Source organism: Chiloscyllium plagiosum, chromosome 4, assembly GCF_004010195.1.
Source record: "Chiloscyllium plagiosum isolate BGI_BamShark_2017 chromosome 4, ASM401019v2, whole genome shotgun sequence".
Taxonomy (NCBI): Eukaryota; Metazoa; Chordata; class Chondrichthyes; order Orectolobiformes; family Hemiscylliidae; genus Chiloscyllium; species Chiloscyllium plagiosum.
Genome location: NC_057713.1, coordinates 96,399,132 through 96,422,706, shown reverse-complemented (window position 1 = coordinate 96,422,706; position 23,575 = coordinate 96,399,132). Strand labels below are relative to the sequence as shown.

Genomic DNA, 23,575 nt, shown 5'->3' with positions numbered 1-23,575 from the left:
GTGGACAGCGAAGAGGGTTACCTCAGATTACAACAGGATCTGGACCAGATGGGCCCATGGGCTGAGAAGTGGCAGATGGAATTTAATTCACATAAATGTGAGGTGCTGCATTTTGGGAAAGCAAATCTTAGCAGGATTTATACACTTAATGGTAAGGTACTAGAGAGTGTTGCTGAACAAAGAGACCTTGGAGTGCAGGTTCATAGCTCCTTGAAAGTGGAGTTGCAGGTAGATAGGATAGTGAAAAAGGCGTTTGGTATGCTTTCCTTTATTGGTCAGAGTATTGAGTACAGGAGTTGGGAGGTCATGTTGCGGCTGTATGGGACATTAGTTAGGCCACTGTTGGAATATTGCATGCAATTCTGGTCTCCTTCCTATTGGAAGGATGTTGTGAAACTTGAAACGGTTCATAAAAGATTTACAAGGATGTTGCCAGGGTTGGAAGATCTGAGCCATAGGGAGAGGCTGAACAGGCTGGGGCTGTTTTCCCTGGAGTGTCTGAGGCTGAGGGGTGACCTTATAGAGATTTACAAAATCATGAGGGCCATGGATAGAATAAATAGACAAAGTCTTTTCCTTGGGGTGGGCGAGTCCAGAACTAGAGGACATAGGTTTAGGGTGAGAGGGGAAAGATATAAAAGAGACCTAAGGGGCAACGTTTTCATGCAGAGGGTGGTTTGTGTATGGAATGAGCTGCCAGAGGATGTGGTGGAGGCTGGTACAATTGCAACATTTAAGAGGCATTTGGATGGGTATATGAGTAGGAAGGGTTTGGAGGGATATGGGGCGGGTACTGACAGGTGGGTTTAGATTGGGTTGGGATATCTGGCCGGCATGGACGGTTTTGACCGAAGGGTCTGTTTCCATCTCTATGACTGTGACTTCCCAGTAATGTTTCATTGCCGCCACCTTCATCGAATCTTTGTTCACACAAGTCAGCATTAGCTGACCAGTCTCACCACGTTCTCATATCTGCTGTTAGACCATTCAACGCACCAATTCAGCCCTTTAACAATTTACTTTGGAGCTCAGCGATATGCATAACTTGCAAGCTTTTGCAGATCTCTTAGCACACACCTCATGCATTTGCACAGGGTGCATCTTGTTGCTCCCTGCTTGCTTTCTTAGCACACGGTTTTTAATGCTTTGTTACAGATTGCCAGCCTCTGTGGCTTGCATTGCTTTTTAGCAAAGAAGGAGAGGCAGGTAGTGTGTCACAGTGATGAGCACTGATCAGTGAAGGAAATGAACACATTGAAGTATGGCAATATGCTGTGTGAAAGTCACACTTGTAGTACATGCAAGCAGCTTACATGGCAAACATACTGCATGTGCCAATAGCAATGGCTACATGTGTGCAAATGGGGAAAAAGGGGGGTTAATTGTCAATCAGGGTTACCGCCATAGTCAGTCAAGGGCTTTTACCAATTCCAATCCAGAGGTTGGCCACTATCAGTCAATCACTTGGTCCTACCAGAGTCGAGATATCTGTGTCCTACAGTCTGGTTTGTATTGCACTGTGATACCAAAGGCATGAAAGCTGTAGGGTCCTGGCATTGCAAATGCTTCCACCTCTCTGCCTATTTGATATCATGAGAAAAATGCCCAAGAGCCTGGTTGCATAAATAATTAGGTGAAGAGTGGAACATTGCATGAGAAAAGTTACTCTGAGCTTTGGCAGACTGAGTGCTCGGCAGCCAATTTGGACAATTAACTGGTTACTCATCTAACAGTATTAGCTCAGAGATAGTAAATGCACTGGTAGTAATCTTCCAAGAATCTGTAGATTCTGGATAAGTTCTAGAGGATTCAAAAACTGTCAAGGTAACATCCTTAATCAAAAAGAGAAGGAGATTAAAAATAATGCAACTATAGGCCAGTTAGCTGGACATCTATTATTTGAGGGAATGTTAGAATCTATTATAAACAATGTAATAGAACATTCAGAAACACACAATATGATCAAGCAGAGTCAGCATAGTTTTGTAAAAGGAGAAATTATGCCTGACAAATTTACTAGAATTCTTTTGAAGAAGTACCAGGCACAATTGATATACAGGAAGCAGTGGATGTAATATATTTGGATTTTCAGAAGACGTTTGGTAAGATACCACACATTAGACTTAATATTTTAAGAGTTTATGGTGTTGGGGCTAGTGTATTCGTAAGGATGAGGGTTGCCCAATGAATAGAAGGCAGAGTATTGGGATAAATGGAGTAATTTTGAAAATGACAGCCTGTGACTAGTGGAATGCCACAGGGATCAGTCCTTGGGCTACTGTTATTTACAGATATTAAAATGTTAATGGCTTGTAACAGGGAAGTGAGTGGACTTCAGCCAAGTTTGCAAATTACACTGAAGTAGGTAGGGAGGCAAATGATGAGGATGACACAAAGTATCTATGGAAGAATGAAGTGAGATAAAGTGAATAGGTAAAATCAGGAAATGAAATATAATGTGGGGAAAGTGTGAGATCATGCATTTTGGCAGGAAGAAGAGAGAAGTTGAATATTATTTAAATGGAGAAAGACTGCAGAAAGATATAGCACATAGGAATTTGGGAATCCTCATGCATGAATCCTAAAAGACTAGCATCCAGGTTCATCAGGGAATAAGGAAGGCAAATGGAATGTTGACCATTATTTCAAATGGAATGGCGTATAAATGGAATACATTCCAGGTGTGGAATAATTATCACAAGGAGAGGTTGCGTAGGTTGGCCTTGCTCTCGCTGGAGTTTACAAGAATGAGAGATGACATTATTGAAACTTATAAGATTTTTAGAGGTGACAGGCAGTTACTGGGTGCTGTGGGAGAGTCTAGGATCAAAAAAAATAATCTCAGAGTAAGGGGTCACCCAATTAGGACAGAGATGAAGAAGAATTTCTTCTCTTGGTATTTGTGGAATTTTTTACTGGTGAGAACTGTCGAGGTTGGGTCATTTAGTATATTCAAGGCTGAGATAAACAGATTTTTAGTATGAGAGGGAATCTTGGGTTTCGGGGAACTATCAACATCCTGGAAGTTACCATTGACCAGAAATTCAACTGAACTTGGCATATAAATACAGTGGCTAAAAGAGCAGGTCAGAAGCTAGGAATAAGTTCATTTCACATGTGGACCTTCCTCTGTGTAAAAGGTTTGCCCCTGATGTCTTTCTTAAATTTCTCTCCTCTCACCTTAAAAAAATGTGCCCCTTAGTCTTGAAAACCTGCCATCTTAGGGAAAACACAACTACCATTAACTCTATCTATACCCCTCATTATTTTATAAACTTCTATAAGGTTGCCTCTCAACCTCCTACACTTCAGTTAAACAGATCCCAGCCTAACCAGCATTTCTTTATAACTCGAACCTCCCATACCCAGCAACATCCTGGTAAGTCTGTTCTGAACCTTCTCCAGTATAATAATGTCTTTCCTATAACTGGGCGACCAGAACTGGGGCCTTTGCCCCTCTAATTTACTGCTTCCATTTGTGCAATTTAGTATGCCATCCAACTTGATGTCACCAGCAAATCTGGATTTGCAATTCTCCTTTCCTTCATCCAAATCTGATGCATGTGTGGTGAAAAGTTGAAGCTCTAGTACAGCACTATTTGTTGCATGCTGCCAATCAGCACATATTCACTTTATTACTCCATCAAACAGTTACCAACTCACACATTTGAAATTTACTGAGGTTAGACAAAGCTCATGAAACACAAATCAGCAAAACTGTGAATGCCCAACCACCACCCAACCAAATAATGCCCCATTGTACTCCTCTTGAGAGAAATCAATGAAAATAAAATGTCGTTGATGAATAGATAGGTATAGGATGGCTGAGAAAATATACACGTTACAATCTAGGCTTCCTTGATAGTGAGGTCAATGAAATTAAAGTGGCCTAGTGATGGATGATGCAAATTTGAACTTTACTTTGCATTTTTAGCTTTTTGATATGATTAGGGAAATGATCCATGCCTAAACCCAGCCAAGTTTATTTTCTTACAAATATCATTCCCTGGTTTGCGTCAAGAGATTCACATATTGACGACTGATTTTATTTAAAATTTTCTTTACTAATTGTCCTGTTAATCCCTGGGTGTGTGCCTTTTTCATTGATTGGCTTCCTCAGTGCTTCCCATGATATAGTATTTTAAAGCTAACCATTTTCTAAGTATAGTACGTGCTGTATGAAGGCTTCAGAGATCCAATCCTTAGTGTTTAATTTTACTGCACAGCTTCTCTCTTTGAATTCAGCATCTTTTCAGTTAACTATAAGTACTCCTTGCCTACATACAGATTTGTCTACTATTCAGTTTAACGTTTGTAATTCATTGAATTATATGTACAACTGGTTACACTTTTCAGGCAGGAATCCATCTGATTTCATGTTTGGTTAGATATCTCTGCCATCACTGTGACTGCCTTTTTCAACCTCTGTGATATTACCCAACTTGAATCTTGCCTACATTTCCTATTTATTTAATCATGTTGGGTATTGCTGGCTATGCCAGTTTTGTAGTCAATCTGCAATTACCCTTGTGAAGTTGGTTGTAACTGTCTTCTTTAACTGCTGCAGTCCATCTGGTATAGGTACCCTCAGATTGCTATTAGGAAGGGAGTTCCAGATTTTTGACCCAGGGACAGCAAGGAACTGTGTTATAGTTCCAAGTCAGATGGTCGTATGGCCTGGAGGGAAACTTGCAGATAGAGGTGTCTCCATGTATCAGCTGACCATGTCCTAGGTGGTGAAGGTCTCTTACTGCTGAAGACTGAGTGCTTCAACTGATGGATGGGGTATCATTCAAGTAGGCAGCTTTGTCCTAGATGGTGTCAAGGTTCTTGAATGTCATTGGAGTTGCTCTCATCCAGGAAAGTGAAGAGTATTCCATTACATTCTCTATTTGTACTTAGTAGATGATCAACAGACTTTGGAGAGACAGGAGGTGAGTTCTTATCATAGAATTCCAAGCCTTTGATTTGCTTTTGTAGCCACAGTATTTTAATAGGTAGTTCCAGTTCATTTTCTGATCAATAGTAACCCCCTAGGATGCTTATAGTGGGGACTTCAGAAATGGTAATGCCGTCAAATGCTAAGGGGTGATGGTTAGATTTTCTCTTGTTGGAGATTGTCATTGCCTGACATTTGTTTGTCGTGAACGTTACAGGCCATTCATCAGGCTGAAACCTGGATGTTGTACACAATTTGCTGGATATGAGCATGGACTGCTTCAGTATTTGAGGAGTTGTGCATGGTATTGAATATTATGTGATTATCAGTGAATATTCCCACTTTTGATCTTGTGTTAGAGAAAAGGTAATTGAAGCAGTTGAAGATGATTTGGTCTAGAAAATTAACCTGGGACTGAGGCCCTCTAGTGTTCTTTACCCCTGGACCGGGAGGTATGCATTCAAGTCCCGCCTGCTCCAGAGGTGTGTAATATCATCTCTGAACAGATTGATTAGAAAGAAGAAGCCTGGGACTGTCAGACTCAGTCGCCAACAACCTGTGCGCTAGGTATGACTCCAACCAGTGGAGAGCTTCCCCCAATTTCATTGACCAGTTTTGCTAGGGCTCCTTCATACCACACTCTGCCAAATGCTTCTTAAAGTCAAGTACAAATCACTGTCATCACCTCCAGAGTTCATCTGTTTTGACCATGTCTGAATTGAGGCTCCAATGAGGTAACAAGCTGTGCAGCAGAAGCCAAACTGAGTATCAATTAGCAGGTTAATGCCGAGCAAATACATCTTGATTGTTCTGTTGATAATGGCTCCCTGCAATTGCTGATGATTTAGTTAGGTTGTTGAGCTGGTAATTAGGTTGGATTTGGCCTGTGTTATGCCTGGGTAATTTTACACATTATTGCCTGTGTACTTGCTGTACTGAAACAGCTTGGCTAGGGGCATGGCTAATTCTGGAGCACTGTTCTTGAATACCATTACCAGAATGTTGTCAGCACCCATAGTCTTTGCATTATTCAGGGCCTTCACCACTTCTTGATACCATTCGACATGAATTGAATTGGCTGAAGACTGTCACCTATAGTCCTGTGAACCTCTGGAGGAATTGTAGATGGAACAAGTGGACTTTAAACTGGGCATCCAGGCTTAGACGTAGGGATACTAATACTGCACCGCAGAACTTTTCCAGGTGGTCTTGATGACTATGCTTTCATGGTCATCATTAGGCAAGTTTTTAGTTTCTTATTTATCAATTGAATTCAAATTCAACAATCTGCCTTGATGGGATTTGAAGCCTCAGCACGAGCTGAGCCTCTAGATTACCAGTCCAGTGACATTACATCTAACCTGGTGCCTCCCAATCATCTCATCTGCTATTGAAAGCTTTCAATGCTTTTTAAATATCTAGATTTGACTCTTAGAACTTCCTTCTATCTGGGCATCCATTGTCTCAATGAACAGCAGCTCATCCAAAGCTCTTACCCTTATCCTAACCTGTATAAGATTCTGTTCTCTTGTTGTACATGCATTGGCTGCCTGCTAAGGAATGCCTTGACTTTAAAAAACATTCTCATCCTTGCTTTTAAAATTGCTTGCCCCTTCCTATTTTTGTGACCTCCTCTAGGCATTTGTCTGTCCGAGATATATTTAGTCCTTCAATTCTGACTATCTAATTACCCCAAACTTTAATTGATTGCTACTGTGGCTGTGCCTTTGTTTGCTTATGTTAAGCTCTATAGTTTTCTCTCTGAACCTCTCAGACTTTTTTCCCTCACTTTCCTTGTTGAAATCAAACTCTTCAACTAAACGTTTGGTTATCAGCCCTAATGTCTCCAGTGTGGCTTGGTATCATATTTTGTTTGATAACACTACTGTAAAATGTCTTGGTACATTTTACCATATCAAAAATGTAATTTAGTAATTTATCTTGCAGCTAGGCTTGCCCACTGAAGATCTGAGTAAACTTACTGGCTTCTCGCTTTTTTGCGAGTAACTAGGTGTACTCGTTTTGTAGTGACTATGGCTGCCTTGCCAGCCTTATGTTCATTCATCCTCAGCAAGATAAGGAGCCATCATTCGTGTTTTACCCATTGCATGAATCAGACAGGAAGCAACTTGGCCAAGCACACCACATGAAATGATTTGTGTTTTGGGATGATGTGAAGCAGAGCAAAAGCGCAGGCCCAGGTCAGTAATGGCCCTACATGCAATGCCATGTCAGTCTAAAAGATGGAGTAAGTGTCATTTATTTGTTTATCTACTTTTTTTTTCTGCTGCGGTACTTTCACTTTTCTTGATTAACCATTTTGAATATTGAGCTTCCCTGACATTTAATGGAATAGAATAAATTTATCATTACTGTTGTACTTGATGCTTGCTGTAATTAGAATGCTGTATTTTATTCAGGAGTGCGAGCAGTTTAGAATGCTGTTGTGTTATTCATTATTAACATAGTGCTTGTCACTTGAGATTTTTAAAAAGAGCTCATGTATTTCTAAATTTTTTTGGGGGGTGTACTGTGGTTCATTGGTTAGCACTGCTACCTTACAGCACCCGGGTTCGATTCCAGCTTCAGGCAACTGTCTGTGTGGAGTTTGCACATTCTCTGTGTCTGTGTGGGTTTCTTCTACATGCTCTAGTTTCTTCCCACAGTCCAAAGACATGCAGGTTAGATGGATTGGCTGTGCTAAATGCCCATATTATTCACGGATGTGCAGGCTAAGTGGGTTAGCTATGGGAAATGCAGGGTTACAGGGGTAGGGGTTGGGTCGAGGTGGGATGCTATTCAGATGGTCGTTGTGGACTTGATGATGGCCTGTTTCCACACTGTAGGGTCCTATGATTCTAAACTGAAAATATACACTAAGAAATCTGAATTACTTAGTAAAAGGTTCTTCTTGAAAGATTTAAAAAGTTATCTCCAGCAAGACAAATCCTGTTTCTTTGTCAGCATGCTGCAAAGTAAAATTGTGCAGTTGAAATGAATGGTGAAATAGTTCACTAAGCTATTTGTATAGGTTATATTTCTTTCCTCTTAAACCACTGTGGATTATCAGTCACTTCACACTGCTCTCCTGAACATTTACTCCATCCCAAATTAAGCCATCACAATCCCTGGCTTCTTTGAAAGATAGGTCAATGTGTTGCTACTTTTGCAGTAAAAGGTATTTTTATTGGCTTTTCATGATCTCATGATGTTCTAAAGCACTTTATATGCCTAAAACTATTTCATTGGCTATGGTAACTATTGCAGTGTAGGACATATAGCAGTCAAGATTAGAGTGGTGCTGGAAAAGTACAGCAGGTCAGGCAGCATCTGAGGAGCAGGGAAAATCAATGTTTAGGGCAAAAGCCCTTTATCAGGCTTTTGCCCAAAACATTGAATTTTCCTACTCCTTGGATGCTGCCTGACCTGCTGCGCTTTTCCAGCACCACTCTAATCTTGACTCTAATCTCCAACATCTGCAGTGCCCACTTCTGCCTAGAACATGTAGCAATCAATTTATAGACAGCAAACTTCCAAAAACAGTAATTTAATAATGCTCCCTGTAAATTTCTGTTTAGTTTGTAGCCTTCAATATTCAGTGTCATTTTTTTTATATAGCCATGTTTGTGCCATATCTTGCATGTGAGCAATCCAACTGGAACATTTTCTGAAAATTTATTTTGGTAAAGTTGGCTGAGGGATTAACTATTGGTCAGGGTACTGGGGATAATATACCTAGTCTTAGTTTGTTCATGTAAGCAATTTCCTACTTTTTTTGGCTAATTTGCATGACAAAAGTTTCATCTTTAAGCTTTGGTTTATAGATTTTTTTAAAATTAAATTAAGGGCTCCTCTCTTCTCATGCCAATATATCAGTTCAAAAGGATTGAATCCTCTGAACCCATTAAGGGCACGTCTCATGTCAAACAGTAATAAGGGAATGCCTTTATCCAAATCTTTAGGACATTCTTGACAATATGTTCTAACCCTGGTCTTTAAAGTTGAATGCCATCTTTCCAAGGCTTCTTGTGATTGTGAATAATAAGTTGAAGTTTATTCGTAATCTATTCATTTTTTCCTTGACTATTTGTGACATAAAATTTGAATCTTGATCTGGTTGTATTTCCTTGATTACCTCTTTTGTCATGATTTGCCTCCAAAGCACTGCTCAAGATATTCTGTTGTAACATTCATAATTGTTAAAAGATACTGATTCCCATTTTAGGAAGGACCCTAAAGTCTTTTAGGAAAGGCAATCTGCTATTCTTCCCTGGTCTGACCTACAGGTGAGTCCAAACACCAGCAATATAGTTGACTCTCACTGCTTCGCTGTGAAGACATTCATTCACAAGGCAAATGCTGGTTTAACCAGTGGCACCCATGTCTTTTAAATGCAGTACTATACCTGACTCAATTAATGCCATTTGGCACGACCTTTCTTTGTCTCACTTGAAACTCCCAGATTTTCAAGTTACAGCCTTTCCTTGTGCTGCATCACTGTCTGAACTCTTCACCAGGGAACCACAAACCACCAGATGGGCTGTCTCACTGTGCTGCAGCTGCTGCCTGACAGCTTTCCCCTTGACACGGTGTGCAGATATGCTGGAACTGTTCTTCCTGGCCTGTAAGGCACTAGCTATGTGTGAGCCCAATATCCTCTCTCCCACACCCACCCTGGCCTGCAGAAGGCTTGCTCGAACCACTTTCGGCAGCAACGCCTCCTTCAGAGGCAGCGGTGTAGACTGCAGTGCCCGAGAGCAGACTGTCTTCCATAGCCTGCAAAATTCTGCAGTAGTGCATCCAAACTCCCATCGCACATGAGTGGCAATGTCCTGGTTATCAGAAGGTGGGCTCGAAGGCCAAGGCCTTGTAGTCAGCCAAGAAGCACAGATCCACTGAGTGGTTTGAGCAAATCATGGGTGCATTACCTGCGAGCAAGAAAGGTGGTTAATCTCTCTGAAAGAGATGCCATCAGAAATTGGCCACAAAGCAGGTAATAACCAGCAACAACCTCAGCAGGTGGTCCCCTGATATAGACGTTGGACAGTGGCCTCCCTGGCTCTGCACACCAATATGGGAATTTAATCACTGAAAATTCAGGTGGTACTGTGTTTCAACTTTGAGGGCTTTGACATATTGTTTTAAATTTTAATTTTTTTTCTGGTATCGAAGGCACTATGAGTCCTCATTCCACTTTTAACATTGATTCCCATGCTTCAATTAAAATGCATCCTCTGTATATCTTTTGTTGGAGGAAGAAAGAACAGTTAAAATGTCTAGAGCTTCCATTACTTTTACTTAATCAATAATTAAGGAAGACTTCTCTGGACTATCCTGAGCCATCTCCTCGTTATTAGTTAGTACTGAAGGAAAACACTGTTCCTTCAGTATTCTTGGTGCAACCTTTCTGAAGATTCTTTTAAGTGTTACCTACTACTGCAATAGGTCTCCCACTAATTCCAATAATTAGCTGAAGTATGTTCAATAGCTTTAGTGTGCTCAATCTTACTCTGATGGAAACATATTATTTTCCTTGCAGCTTTAGGTTCTAGCCTTTCTCCTTTTGTTTATTCCTAAAGTCAATATCTTTTCAATCCCCAGATTTTCTATTCCTTCAATTTCTTCTGAATCCACCAGAATAGCTGCTCCTTAGATCTTTGATATTAACGCTTATCTAAATAACTTGAGGGTCACTGAAATACTACTGTAGAATTCTTCCATAATTATGATTTCCTCATATTTCCAAAATTGCTCTCTAACCTCTCTTGCAAATTCTACAGATGTCTGATTAAAGTTATTTTTTAAGTTCTAAACTTACCAACTTTGGAGACAACCTCTGAGTTCTACTTTGCTGGATGCACCCTAACTTTTGCTTTTAAACGTGGAAATCAGTTACTGAGCACATCAACAAGAGACAGTTAGTATACTTTTAACACCAAGTAAAATAGCTATGAAATAAAAATGTGAACTATATTACACTAGACAGCAAGATTTTAAATTCAATTAATTCCTTTTGTCCTAGCAATATGCCAAAATGCCAAACACCAAAATGCTTGTGAATATTTACTGCTGACTGCATTGTTTTCTTGCTAAGACTAGCACAGCTGCACCTGGTTTCCTTCTGGTGAATTACTGCACATGCGTTCAATGCTTTTTCTTCAGCTGCTTTTGAATCACATTGCAAATTAAATGCACTTACTTTGACTAAATAGCATTTTCACTAAACTTAGGTTGGAGCCATCCTTCTCTGGCACACACCCCTGATTGATTTTTCTTTCCCTCCGTGTGTCTCTGGACTCTTGTCTCTCAGCAACAGGACCTTTTCTAAAATGTATCATCTTTTTAATGCAATGAACTGCTAACACCCTATTCTCTTCATTGCTTGAATTGTAAAACCTCATTAAAAACACATGCACCCAAACAGGCCCTTGCTCTCTTATACTAAGACTACAAGAACAACTTGTTTTAAAAATGAAATTAAACCATGTCTCTGTCTTCTTTACACACAAAATACAAAATAAAATTCATACTTAGTTATATATTGTTCCTAACAGATTAGATTGTGGAATCTGACTCACCTCTGTATTTGCTGATGAGACATCTCAGATCTTGCACTTTTCAGAATGAGCATTCACAGATTTTGTCAGTAATCTTAGAGAATTAATAATTTCATACCTATGTACCCTCTCATTCATAATTTTGAACAATATTATAAAGGAAATCATGTTGGTTCAACTTATGTTTTCCTCATTTTACATCATGGATACCTCATGCAATATTTCTCTTGGGTTTGTCACAAAATCTCTCTGGTTTTGAAAAATGCATTGTGATTAGCTGATGGCCTCATAATGATTTGTAATTAGCAAAGGACAACTGGGAATGATCTGTAAGTGGAGCTTTTAAATTGAATGCCACAAGATTGTACTCTGATTTGGGCAGTGAGAGATGGGGATGGGTGTTTAGAAAGGGTAGGAGGTGGTTGCATGACGTGTTTAATTGTATTTTGTGGAATAAATGAAATTAATAGTCCTTATTTGTTTAATAATCAATTAGTAAACATTAAACTCACTTGACAATAGCTCAATGGAATGCATGTACAGCCTTGGAACTATGACAGTTGTAATAACCTACTTTTCATCAAAATGTTTAGCACCATTTTGTTTTCTCAAATACAAGATAATTGGACATCTAAAAATCACTTAAAATTACTGAAACAATTGTGAGCATTTCTATCTGGGTAATTAGCATTGTCATTCCTAAAATGTAATTGTATGCTGTTTATTCTTATCTATAATTGGTTCTGTAAACACTTTCATATACAGTGGAATTGGTAGGCAATCAATGTAGGAGTGTTAAAATGTGCTGAGATATCCATTACTTAAAGATAAATGATCTTTTTTTTTCACAGGAGTATTATTTATAGTGCATGATATAAACAGAGACCTTTGCATAATGTTGCAAAACTGTAGCATATTTGTCTGATATAAAGAAGACTTGTGAATTTTTATTGATTTTCTTTTTAATGAGCTATGCATGGTAACATTTTCTTCTAAGTGCCAAATTAACCCTTCTGAACTTATGGAATTTTTGGTTAATACATAATTTGTGACTGGTTTTAACCTGCATTCCAACAAATAAATAAATATCTGGCATTTCTGAAGCACCCAAGTCAATCTCAGGATATCTCAAGGTGCTTTGCAAACAGTTGAAGCACTCTTGAAGTGTTGTCATTGTAATGTTGGAAACGCTGCAGTTAATTCGCATGTAGTAAGATTCCAGCAGCAGTCCAGATGATTCTTTTTTAGTTGTTGGTTGAGGAATAAATATTGGCCAAGATACAAGTGATATATCTCCTTTTGTTCTTCGAAATCATGCTAAGGGATCTTTTACATTCACCTGAGAGGGCAAATGAGGTCTTGGTTTAGTGTCTCTGTCTGAAGATGATGAAAGTGCAGCACTCCCTCAGTACTGCAGTAGAATGTCATGTTATATTTTTGTGTTTAAGGCTTTGGAGTGAGATTTGCATCCAGGACCTTCTCACTTAAAGGGAAGTTTGGTACTTTTTGAGATAAAACATAATCTCATTAGCTTGTATTGTATAGGGAGAGCTAAGGCCACAGCAAATTAATAATAGAATTAGTATGTGAGTGCCATTTTGTTTTAGAATGTTTCCTTAATTAGTTGGCAAGATTCAATGCCTTTGGCATTTGGACTGTGACCCTTGGCGCTCTGAGATTTATTTCATCTGAGAAATGCTAAAAATGCATAACATTAGGGATTTTTAAAAATATATGGACTTCACAGGCCGAGGCAGCATTTATTGCCCATCTCCATTTTCCTTTGAGAAACGTTTCTTAATTTTTCTTTGTGACTCCTATTAATTTCCTACATTTGTACTTTCACTGCCCTATTCCTGTATTTCTCCTCTCTGTCCCTTCCTCAAAAGAACACACAAATTAGGAGCAGGAGAAACTTAACAGTCCTGGCAGCTGTGGAGAAAGAAGTTTTGAAGAGTTATGTTGGGCTCGAAATCTTAACTCTGCTTTTTTCTCCACAGATACTGCCAGTCCTGCTAAGTTTCTCCAGCATTTTCTGTGTTTGTTTCAGATTTCTAGCATCCACAGTATTTTGAATTTAATTGGGTGCAGGAGTAAGCCTTGACCCCACAAGTCTGCTCTGCTATTCAGTAAGACAATGGCTGATCTGAATTAGTCCATGTTCTCACTGGCACCCGGTAACCTTTCACCCCTTACAGCAATAATTTATCTACTTCTGCCTTAAAAGTATTCAAAAACTTTGCTTCCACCACCTTTTCAGGAACAGAGACTTCCAAAGAGTCCTGACCCTTTGAGATAAAAGCAGTTTCCTTATGTCTGTATTAAATAGCTGACCCCTCATTTTAAACAGTGACCCATATTTCTAGATTCATCCACAAGAGGAAATATCCTATTCACATGCGCTTTGTCAAGGTCTGTCATGACCTTCTAAATATTTTCACTAAACCTCTTCAGCAATGTTATGGCACAACAATTGAGCAGTTGAGACCGGAAGAAAGTGAGGACTGCAGATGCTGGAGATCAGAGTGTGGTGCTGGAAAAGCATAGCAGGTCAGGCAGCATCTGTGAAGCAGGAGAATTGATGTTTCGGGCATTCCTAATGAAGGGCTTATGCCTGAAACGTCGATTTTTCCTGCTCCTCGGATGCTGCCTGACCTGCTGTGCTTTTCCAGCACCACACTCCCGACAGTTGAGACTGGAACCCAGCCCTTTTGACTCAGAGATCGGACATTAAGTCTGTGCCACAAGAGCCTTGAAAATATACCACTGCGGATGGGAACAGCACTTGGGTATTTTTAATCAACCGATTTGGACACACTGACTGATCTGCGGCAGGTGAGAGTCAACTGGACTTTCTGGCCCAGAGGCAGGCACAATGGGGAGGTGATGGTCTCGTGGTATTAATGCTGGACTGTTAATCCAAAGACCCAATTAATGTTCTGGGAACATGGGGGTTCAAATCCAACCACTACAGATGGTGGAATTTGAATTCAATAAAAATCTGGAATTAAGAGTCTAAAGATAACTTGTTGATTGTTGAAAAACTAACTCTGATTCACAAAAGACCTTTAGGAGAGGAAACTGCCATCTTTACCTGGTCTGGCCTAAATGTGATTGCAGACCCACAGCAATGTGATTGACTCTTAATTGCCCTCTAGGGATGAGCAGTAAATGCTGACTTAGCCAGCTATGCTCTCAATGCGTGAATGAATTAAAAAAAAACTACCACTGTTCCGGTTCGTTGATGCACTACCACTCTCAGCTCTATCAGATGAGGTCTGGAAAGAGAATCTTCAATCTTATCGTATATGTTTCAGTCAAGATCCCTCACTCTTCTAAACACCAGCTAATACAAATCTAGTCTGTTCAAACTTTTCTCTTAAAAGAACCCACCTATTCCCGGTATTTTTCTTGTGAACCTTCTTTGACCTGTTTTGAATACCTTTACATCTTTAAATAAGGAAATCATATTGTACACATATGGCCTGTATAATTGAAATATAACCTCGTCCTTTTGTAGTCAATTCCTCCCGCAATAAATGATAACATTCTATTAGCTTTCCTCATTACATGTTTTCATTGTTCCATGTGTCTTTGATATAATCCTTTATAACTGCTCTGATTTCCTCAGTAAGATAGTGCTGCCAGTACCTGCTCTGGCAGCTAAACAATGATTCATTGAATGAACCTTTGAAATAAGATTTACTCTTTATCATCTTGCTTACACTGGTGTGTTATCTCTGGGATTGGTTCCAGTTGCTGAATTCTTCAGAATACACTAATATACCCTTAATTATGATGGCAAACTGAACACCAAGGAAGCTAAATTGAGATCCATGTCAGGCAAGTAATGTTGCACAGAATTATGTCTGGAGTGATTGCAAGGAAGGCAAAAACATGTCTCATGCATTTCATGTCACTTCAGAAACTGGTGATATATCTGTAACTAGTAGCCACCTGCCAATATGATGTTTGTATATAGGCAGTTTGACAATAAAAGGTGTAGGAGTGGAGGTTCACTATTTGGCTGATAGAGTTTCACATTTTTCAAAAACACAATAGAACTTTGGTTTAAAGTGATTTGTTCTCCTACCTTTCCTTGTGTTTCTTTCTTTCACTGTACTTGCTCTTGATTTCCCTGGATCTGCATTCACCTCTGATATGGCAACGCCTCCCTCTAAGGCCTTCCCCTTCCCCCTATTTTAAAACCTTTAGATCTTTGCATTCCAATCCTCATGAACATTTCTGATTTTAGTTCGTGGCCATACCTTCACTTGATGAGGTCCTAATATCTAGAGTTCGCTTCCTATACTCCACTTCTCTAGGAAATTAGTATGAAATAAATTCTATCTAACAAGAAAATAACAAGCTGCTCCTTTTGTATATTTCTTGTGAAGTAGCCAGTTTGATAGTTTACATTTTGGTGGCACCACGGTTAGCACTGCTGCATCATTGCGCCAGGGACCCAGGTTCGATTCTGCCCTTGGTTGACTGTCTGTGTGGAGTTTGCACATTCCCTCTATATCTGCGTGGGTTTCCGCTGGGTGCTGTGGTTTCCTCCCACAGTCTAATGATGTGCAGGTTAGGTGGATTAGAGATGCTAAATTGCCCATATTGTAAGCTAGGTGGATTACTCATGGGAAATGCAGGGTTACAGAGATAGGGAAGATTGGGTGGGTTGGGGGGCTCGGTGTGACTCGATGGACCGAATCACCTGTTTCCACAGTGTAGGGATTCTATGATTCTATTTTGCAGCATCTTAGTAGAATGCACATGAGTTTACTGATAGAAGAATTGTACATGATGGTAGGATCTCTGAATTCAGGGTCCAGCTGTTAAAGGACTGGCAATCTACTCTGATACAGATCAATAGTAGAGGCACCCTGGGGTCAGAACTCCTCTTTGTCACCTTGACTGGTGATTTCAAATTGGAGAGAGTAGCTAACGAAAACCTCAAATTATTAATTTGGCCTAAAAAATCAAAATGTAATTTTTTTTAAATCAACATGTGCAGATATATTATGAGACAGCTCTGAGATAGTTGGTCTTGAACCTAGATCCTCTGGCTCAGAGGTAGAGACACTATTACTGCACTTCTAGACCCTTAAGATGAAAATATAAGCTTGTTTTTTCGAAAGTATCTTTGTATTCAAAAATGGTTAATTTTTCAAATTGTGTTTATGGTTTGAAAAGTATATAATGCAGAATGCCAACAAGTTTGAAGCTTGTGGGGCCATGGAAAATACAGTGAGTGAACTCTGCAATGCTCACTCACTCACTTACTCCTTACCCTTCTGAAATCTTACAGGTTGGGGACACATGGGTGGGATGGGAGGAGATGTTGAGCGTCCCAGACTTATACCTAGGAGTCACACAGCACAGAAACAGACCCGTCGGCCCAAGTTGTCCATCCTGGCCAAGTTTTCTAAACTGACCATATCCTTGTAGACCATTCCTATCTATGTACCTGTCCTAATGTCTTTTAATTGTTGGAATTGTACTCGCGTCTACCAATTCCTCTGGCAACCTTTCCCATATATGCACCACCCTCTGGGTGAAAAAGTTGCCCCTCAGGTCCCTTTTAAATCTTTTCCCCTCTCACCTTAAACCTATGCCCATTAGTCACTAATTAATAGCAAATTAAGGGCCTCAATTCCCACCACCATTGATTTTCTACCATGGCAGGAAAGTCCCATTGCCATGTAGGAATCTTGACAGATTTATCTGTACGATCTGGTGTCAGGCAATGATGCCGCCACCTTCTGTGGGTCTACAGAGCCCTTTGGAGGCACTCCCTAATCCTCAAGGTCACTTTCACTAGTCACTCCCCACTTTTTACCCTCTACGTAGGCTCTAGAACACAACCTCATTCCTGATGAAGGGCTTTTGCCCGAAAAGTTGATTTTCCTGCTCCCTGAATGCTGCCTGACCTGCTGTGCTTTTCCAGCACTACTCTGATCTTGACTCTGATCTCTAGCATCTGCAGTCCTCACTTTTGTCTAGAACCCAACCTAGCTAGGTTCCTTGGCAAGAAGGAAAAGCTTATGGTCACAGTAGTATTCACTACTCCCAGATGGCAATGTTGGGATCACAGAACCGCTGGTGAATCACTTGGTTGCCAGCTGTCCAAGATGGACTTCTAACAGCAACAGGGATTGCCTTAAAGCAAATAACACTGTTCCCACTGTTATATGACAGAGGGACAGCAACTATAGGCAGGCTTCCTCTTATGTTTTAATGGGAGATGAAGGTACGTGTAGAATTCAGTCCTTTAATCATTCTCAGTTAATAAATTTTGCATTACTTCTCCTTTATAATGTTTGGTGACCAGGACAAGTTTCCTCTTTAACAAAGTCGTAAATCAGTTCGAAAGCAACATGTTTACACAGTGGTTATGCACAGAGGAATGTCAAGTTTTCACGCCAATACTTTAGAACAATCTGATTTACATGATAGAGAAAATAGGTTCGAAAACTGCTTTTGACTATATACTAAAATTGCAAAATAGTTTGTAGCAATGAGACATTTCTTGTTTTCTAAAGCACAATATTTTCTTTTCCCAGTTCCACCCCCTCAGTCCTGACCTACATTTGGAAGTTTAAGTGCAAACTTTTTCTCAATTAACACAAATATCGAGTCTTGTGCAAATGTGCAATCTATGCTGAGACTTTCGAAGATGTTTTGCTGCAGTTGGTTAAAGTGTTTCTTCTACATTGCGCAAGTGAAGCTCCATATGGTGCTTGGGCTTTCCAATTACTTATACAGTTATAATTTCTTCTTTGCAAGACTAATATCCATGTTATTTCTGAAATACTATGACATCTTAAAAAATATTTTGGAGTAGTTTGTGTGATAGCCAAGGTGTAAACTGTTGGGAATGGAGCATTTTAATGCGCTCTCATGGATCACAAGGAAATACTGCACAACATGGAGAAAGAATGAGAGATTCATACTGCAGTATCATTACTTAAAAGTGATCTGTTCATTGTAAGGCTTAAAATAGTACGTAGGACTCCCAAAGCAGGCTCTGTAACTTATTACAGGAAGACTAAAGGTGTATACTGTTGTCCCTTAGGTTGAATTGACTCTAAAATAATTAATTATTAATGACCATGGTCCATCCTCTGATTCAATTGATGATTAAGTTAGTTTAAAGGATGTGATCTCACATCGGCACCCCCCCTCCACCCCCCAAAAAAGTTGAGTTTGGAACCCTACTTATCCTTTTATTAATTAAGAATCATTCTATTCCTTTCCGAGTGCTTCAACAAAAATTTGCTCTCGATGCAGTAGTTGTGGGACTCTCACAAAAATCGTCAATCTTAATGGTCAGGTAATTAGTTTTTTGTCATGCTTGGCTTGTGATTTTGCACTCTCTTGGCTCAGCACAAAAGGAATCTCCAACATTTACCTCAGAAGATTCCCCTTGTGAATTTAGAATCTTGGGATAATATTTGTCTGACCATCGTTCGAGAGTTCTTGTCTTGCTCCTTATTATTATTGACCTGGTACTAATGAAAAGGTAGAACAGTTTTCCCATATTAATCGTCCTCTCCAATAGATACTGTTAATCTTACCAAAAATTGTTGGTACTTTATACTGCAGGTTAATAGCCACTATAAAAAAAAGGTTTTGGCCAATTCATCTGGGCTGAATTAAAATTGAGCTTCCAGAGGTAAAGTGCTAAAGGACAAACCAACTGTGCTGAGCAGTCCAATATTAAGATTTTATCTGCTGGTGCTTGTAATTTTATAATTTTGTTTCAATTTCAGGATCAAAACCTTTCCGATGTACTCTCTGCAACTTTGCAACAGCACAGTTAGGAGATGCCCGTAATCATGTCAAACGGCACCTTGGAGTTCGCGAGTATAAGTGCCACATATGTGGGTAAGTACTCTAATAATGTATCCTGTTTTCCAAAAGGAATGTCATGGATACCATTTTTCTGAAATGATGATTATAAACCCGGAAGTTTCAGAAAACTTTGAAAATATTCTGTTTTTTTAGTCTATAGCTTTTATTATAGACAAGAAATAGTCCTTGTTTTATCTGAAGTGCTGCAGACTGTCCTTTACTTTGATAGCTTTAGTACATTTACAAAAGGCAGCTTGTAGTTTTTATAGCATATTGAGAATGAGAGCATTTTGATGAGTTTTATTTCAACCTGCACTGTTTGAAATACCTGAATAAAATAGCAGTTAATGGAGCAAATTATTATTTTATTTTACAATAATATTATTTGGATTAAAGGAAAATAATGGTAAATAGTGAGAAACAGTGCTAGGTTCAGAACTAAAGGCACAAGATCTGTTTAAGAAAAGACTAAAAAATAAGAATATCTAATTTGGATAGCAGTGTAAATTAAGAATATATAGAATTCTGAAAGATTGTTGATGTTACTATTAACACCTTGTGGATATTAGTAAGTGAGGGACCTCACTCACATAAAGGGAACATGAATTAAAAGAATATGATATACTTGGTGAAGTTTGTTTCCTATTAATTAAAATGTGATGAGTGTAAAATGCTTTCTTGAACCCGTTTATTTCCTGCTTTCAGCTAATCAAACAGTTACAGAACTTGGAGGAGTGGAAATAGTATGTTAAGATCTCCAAGATAAACCCAACTGAAAGAATGTTTTAAAATTAGTTGATTTATTTATAAACGATGTTTTGAGTCTGTTTATTGCCTGTTGTAAATGGAATAATGAGTGGTGAGTAGGTTCAACAAACACATTTTTGTGTCTGTGTCACATCTGTTAACCATTTAGATGATTACAGGTTTAGGATTTCTTCTATGAAAAGCAAACCTAATAAAAGGATCCTCCTTGCGCTCATACACTGTGACTGTCTGAATTCATGCTAATAACTACCACCTTAGGCATTTGGACAAAGGTAGCAATTTGAAATCAATACAGAATCGATGTTTGAATTCTGCGACTTTACATGCTAAATTGTTGGCAGTACACACATCTGCAGAGATCTGAGTAACGAGCATGAACATCCGACTGCTCTTGCTTTCAGCATCCAGAATAAAGACAAAGCCATTTTACGAATTAAAGAGCTGCATCTTTGGGGGAATGTCTCATCGTAAATGATTTGCCAGCAATGGCAGTCTTAAATTTAATGAGTTTATGTGCAATACATTGAGTTTTCAGCATATTGCTGTTAAATTGAATTAAATGTTTAATTGCGTACATGTGAGATCAGTGGTCAATGTCTGTTTTAGTTGTAAAGCTTATACAATATTTTTGTTTTGAAGCATGCTGCTATTTTTGTTACTTTCTAAACTTTAACCCTTATCTTTGTAAAATTCATAAATGAAATACCGCATTATCCAAAAAGGGTCAGCAGCTATGTCAGTGCAGCTGTAGAATCGGTTGAACCATTGCATATCTGTTGGTTAATTAACGAAGAATTACTGAAAAGTAATTGGATGGGAGAAAGTATCTTTGCTTTTCTGTGTTTAGTGTTTCACTTTTGTTTCTCGAAAAGAATGTGGTAGGTGATGTCGATATTTTAATGTGACTAGTACCATTAATTATGCTTTGTTTAACTTACATTACAATTGTTTTTAATCAATCTGTTTGGACTTGTTATGACACACCTTCATGGCTGGTGGGACTTGAACTTGGACCTTGTAGCCCAAAGGTAGGGATATAACCACTGCTACACAGAAGCCCTGAAATTATAATTTGATGGCTTAACTCTTTTTAACCTACATTTCTAATCAACCCTCTTCAGACTTGTTATTACACACCTTTGGAACAGTTGGGACTTGAACCCGGGCCTACTAGTTTAGGAGTAGGGGCATTACCACTGCTACAAAAGAGCCCTGAAATTAGTATTTGATAGCTTAACTCTTTAGATGATTGTGCAGTGATGTAACAGCTGAATAAATATTAGATGATGGGAGAATACTTGCGATCAGTATATTTTAATCAAACACACAATAATGGCTATATTTTACAGATGTTTTAAAAATTCAAGGTTTATAAGCCTTTTAATGCAAATATATTTTGTTGATTTACTTTGTGCTTAATTGCCTTTTTCTCCATACATTCATCTTTCCTCCCCCAAGTGATGCAGAGTTTGTTTAGAATTACCTCTATTTCAACAGATTATATTAAAGGTGGTTAAGGAGTCTTGTTCTCACTTTGCATAAGGAGAAAAGTTTTTAAACTGTTTCACTGAATCTTTTCAGCCTAGATAATTTTAAATGGGGGAAATGTGTGACAATAAAAATGCTAATTAATTTAAAGTGAATACATTTGAGTTTACAGAGAAAAAGATATCTGCATTTCTGTGGTACCTCTGTATCATTAGACTGCATCTTAGCACTTTAAAACTAATGAAGTGCAGTCACTGCTGTAGTGAGGTAGGAAGTTTGACAACCGATCTACACACAGTAAGTTCCTTTGAAAAGCAACGTGAGTAATGAACTTGTCTGTTTCAGGGATGCGAGTTGGGAAATAAATAGTGGCCTATGAAACTTATGATTCTTGATGTGGGAGCTATTACTCAGGCTTAATTTCTTATCAGTTGGATGTCTGGTTCAATCTGTAGCAAATTCTAGGAGAGAGCATGTTGGTAACAAAAACTGAAGGAGTTATAGTAGTAGTTACAAAATACCAGTCAGGAACTGGAAATATGTTAAATTGGCCTGCCAGGTAAATGGAAAATATACCATTTATCAACGTGTTACTATATAAGCAACACCTGTTGATATTGAATTAAATAAGTGATAAATTGCTGCTTGAGAAGAAGTTGCTCTCAATGAATAATTAACCTTGTTGAATTCTGTTGCTGTCATGTTCAAGGAAAATGAAAGGACAATTAATTTGTTTGTTTAAAAACATTCAGCATGCACTATCCAAATTGACAAGGTTTTCTTGTATTTCTTAAGTTTGACTCTTTTTCATCCATTGTCCTGTTGCATTTTCTACTGTAAAAATTTGTACTGTCTTTTTCTAATTGGCAAATCTGTGAAATTTGATCATACAAAAGATCAGTATAATTATTTTACCTAATTCCTGTAGCAAAGCATCAGTTTACATTGATTGCAGTAATTTTGTTTAAAATGTATGATGCTTACTTATTCCAGTACAACCTCTGACTCTCCAGCCTGTGTTTCCTGTTAGCCTGGTTTACATTAACCTCAACTATTAAGTGTGTTAAATACACTTAAATACAGAGGAGAAAATGCCCTGGTAAATCTTGAAAATGGTTTCCAGTGTACAAGTTCTGGCTTGTAATGATAATTATTGTAGTGTTGGGTTGAGGTGGTTATGATAGAAAGCACTGATGTTTAAACTGGCCAGTAAGCAACTGTGGGGAAGGATAAAGAGGCCTGTGGTGCAGAGACTACATGAGTAAGAAACAACATGATGCTTAGAGAACTGACCCCTTCAGAATTTAAGATTTAGCATTAATTAAGTGAAAATGTAAATTAAGTGCCAGTATCAGCTTAATGGTTAAAATGATGCAACATTTTACATTAACACGATGACAATGTCAATTCATTATCATCAATGACTAAATAATTTAGGAAATGCTCAATGGACCCATTAGTTCCTCAACATAAGCAGCTCATGCTGCATTCCTTCATTACCATAATTTTTTTTTGGATTATATTTTAAAGGGTGAAGTGATCTTTCAGCAACATTAACTATGTAGTCAAAAACAGCAATCCAGCTTGCAGTCTTTGCTTTGCTGCAATGGTTGATATTTTATTAGTACAATGGAACAACTACATTTAAATGGATTGTGTGGAAAATAACTTTTTTTTAAATACAACTTTTTAAATTTTGTTCTTAGTATTGAACATTTGCATCATCAAGATACTTTAATGGCTTTTTCTATAGACAGGTAATGTACCTGCGTTGATACAGGCAGGTTAATGTATATTTTTCTTATGACTGTTACCCTGTAGATAAAATACAGCTGTAAACAGTTACAATTGCAGTAACATTGTTGTTAGTTGCATTACCTTGTTTAGAGGATGTGAGGGGATCTCTTTGAAGATGATTATAATGTCACTTTCTGACCTTTGCAGCTTGAATAATTGTAAATCATTGCTT

The 23,575-nt window shown here is 38.5% G+C and overlaps 1 protein-coding gene across 7 annotated transcripts in view; it reads left to right on the top strand.

The window, feature by feature from the left end:
* The window catches only part of znf407 (zinc finger protein 407), a 499,933-nt gene that overhangs the window by 35,219 nt on the left and 441,139 nt on the right, over positions 1-23,575 (top strand). For all 7 annotated transcript variants that reach the window (XM_043688651.1, XM_043688646.1, XM_043688647.1 and 4 more), the window contains exon 3: positions 19,269-19,383. In XM_043688651.1, the coding sequence (XP_043544586.1) occupies positions 19,269-19,383 (115 nt within the window). The remainder of the gene's footprint in view (positions 1-19,268; positions 19,384-23,575) is intronic.